Consider the following 3,127-nt stretch of genomic DNA (forward strand, 5'->3'; position numbering starts at 1 on the left):
ATGTAGAAATGACATTGGTACTCTGTAGTGCTTGGGATGAAGTGAAAGAATGATAATTAGATTACAGAGAAGACTGGTTAGGCTCTTCTGCAAAAAAAAAAAAAAAACAATAATCATAAGCTATGTTAAAAATGCTATAACATCCAAGAAACAGTTTCAGGAGGTGACTCACCAGGAGGAACATCTGGGCAGCCAGGCCACATACTTCTGCTTCCTTGGGGGTTTATGTTATGACTTGTATCACTGTGGGAGGAAAATTACTATACTGTTGACAGTAATAAATAGCTACATCTTCAGGCTGCAGGCTGCTGATCTTGAGAGAATACTGTGTGCCAGATCCACTGCCACCGAATCTCGAAGGGACCCCATCTTCCAAACTATTTGCATTATAGATCAGGAGCTTAGGTGGTCCCCCTGGTTTCTGCTGATACCATGCTAAATTACTGTAAATGTTCTGACTTGCTTGACATGTCATGGTGACACTTTCTCCAAGAGAAGCAGACAGGGAGGCTTGAGACTGGGTCATCTGGATGTCACATCTGGCACCTGAGATTGGAAAATTGAGAATAAATTTGTATAGAGTTAATTCTATTACAAAAAGATTTCCACAGAGACAATGAAATACAGACCAGACTCAGTTGAATAAATTCACAATGCCATTTGGAAATTTCTTCATAGAAATTAAAATTCCTTACCTATGAGCCAGAGCAGCTGCAACACCAGGAGCTGTGTGGGGACCCTCATGTCTGTGCTGTGACTGTGTGAGGCTGACTCCAGCACAGGATGTGACCTGACTATGAAGAACGAGATCGGGCGTGCTCAGGCACATGCAAATCAGCAATGACTGAGTGCAGCTGCAGGTGTGGCCAACTTGGTGACTTATTACAGCCTGCGGTCCTCTTATGTCTCAGATCAGAAAGGCAGTACAGGTTTATTTGTAGGGAATATGCTCCTCTTTGGACAACAAACAACAACAACAACATGCTAAGAGTTGCACTTTATTTTTATTTCTGTCATGTTCAATGTAGAATTTTTGTGTTATGTTTCCCTCCATAACAGGGACTGTCAGTTATGGTACATTTCTAGAAATTACATAAATCCTTACAAGATCCTTTCATAGGTAGCTGCGATGTTATTGAGGCCAGGCAACTACTTCTTTTTTTTCTATTTATTTGTGAGATTTTGTTTTAATTAAGGCATTTTTTTCTTCCTTTCTTCCCTTTAAATCCTTCCAATATATCTCTTCACTCTCCTTCAAATTCATGGCCTTGTTTTTCTTTACTTTGTTAATGTATGCATATCTATACTTGTATATACATGAATATTCCTAAATATAAACTGTTAAGTCTAAATAATGAAACTTGTATGAATGTTTTCAGGGCTGATCATTGGGTCACAGGAAAACAAACTGGTGTGTTCTCTCTTGGGAAGAAGCACTTCTCCTGATTCCAGGTTTACTCAGTTGTCTATAATCCTTTGTGGAGAATCAAAATTTGGCATGCTCTTTGAGTCCTCACTGTTCAGCTCATATTTGGTTAGTAATGTTGGTGAAACCTTACATGTATATCTCCTGATGTTACTAGGAGGCAAAAATCTCACAGCAAACTCATTGATCCTATTGCTCTTACAATATTTCCATCCAAATTTCAAAAGTGTTCCCTGAGCCTTGGGTATGGAAGTATTGCATAGATGAATCCATTGGGAGTTAGCTCCACAACTTCCCACGCAGCTCCATGCTTACAATGATTCCCACAAGAGTAATAGAATACTACTTGAAGACATGATTCATAAGGAAGGATGAAATCTCATCTAAGTGAAATATCTTTTCAGGTAAACAATTTAATTTTACTCATTTGTCACAGCTCAGCTACATAAGAACAACTTCTATCAAGACCAGACAATGTCATAGATTTTCTACCCTTGCATCTGGGTATGTAAATTTTTTCTATAGTATGCTGGGATTATATCTATGCCCAAAGTTGCTGTGAGGCTTCAATTATTAGAGCTGAATTCTATCCCTCATTATTACAAATTATTGTCTTTAAGGAATATAAGTTTTCTCTCAGAAATTATCCCTCGTGTCTTTGATTGTAAAAGAGTTTCAAACTGGCAAATGATATGGGCACCATATTTCTTTCAGATATTATATTTTTGGCTGTGAGCCTAGCCTTTAACGGCTGAGCCATCTCTCCAGCCCTTCTTTCAGATATTAAAAGGACTTTTCTCTATACATTTTGGACACAGGGACACAAGATGCATGGTGAGGAAAAACATGTAAGAAAGGGTTTATAGAAGGTAATCAAAGGGAGTTATAGCCAAAGTGAGGTCTAGAATGTGTCAACATCAGGAGTAAGGTTATGATGAATGTACTAAGAGGTAGAATGGGAGGCGTTTTCCATGTGCAGACAACCATTATGTAGGAGATAGAGATCATACAGGATTAGAAAGACACACAATTAGGGCCAGAAAAATGATGATGGACACAGGGGAGGTATCAGAAACAATAGATAAATGGGTATGTTCAGAAACTGATTGACCTGTGAATCAATGACAGGAGCGACTCTGATGTATATGGCCATAGATTTGGATTGAGGGATATATCAAAAAGTCTGCAATTGAGATAAAAATCTGTGCACTCTGTGCTAATTCAGTGCATTAATATGAATATATTTTATGTACTGATACCATATGTGTCTGTTTTATTTAAGCAATAAAATCATGCTCACAAACATACAGAGTACATTACAAGTGTAATTTATTTCACAGCTGGCAGCAACTGATTTGAAAATATACAGTTGATGTGGCAATGTTATTTATTTGGATACTAATCTGAATATTAATGAAAATTATAATTAAGGTTTTAAATATTATGGTTTTTGTGTATTTGACGATTTTGCTGCATGTGCAATACCAGTATGTCTGGATACCAAAGAGGTCAAATGAGGGTGATATTCCCCTGGAATGGAAATGATTTCAAACCACCACATGGGTACTGGGAATTAAACCTTATTACTCTGTAAGAACAAGGAGTGCTCTTAACTGCTGAGCCATCTTTCTAACCATCTCCTAAAAACTGTAATTTTAGGTGGCTTATGGCCCTTTTGCAAATATACAGTCACATTCATTG

The 3,127-nt window shown here is 37.6% G+C and overlaps 1 gene segment (V, D, J or C); it reads right to left on the reverse strand.

Moving 5' to 3' along the window:
- Nucleotides 1–223: 223 nt before the first annotated feature.
- On the reverse strand, nucleotides 224–792 carry LOC114688836. The segment is given in 2 exon segments: nucleotides 224–546; nucleotides 696–792. Coding segments are annotated over 2 exon segments (372 nt in total).
- Nucleotides 793–3,127: the final 2,335 nt, after the last annotated feature.

The sequence above is a fragment of the Peromyscus leucopus genome, chromosome 3, assembly GCF_004664715.2.
Source record: "Peromyscus leucopus breed LL Stock chromosome 3, UCI_PerLeu_2.1, whole genome shotgun sequence".
NCBI lineage: Eukaryota > Metazoa > Chordata > Mammalia > Rodentia > Cricetidae > Peromyscus > Peromyscus leucopus.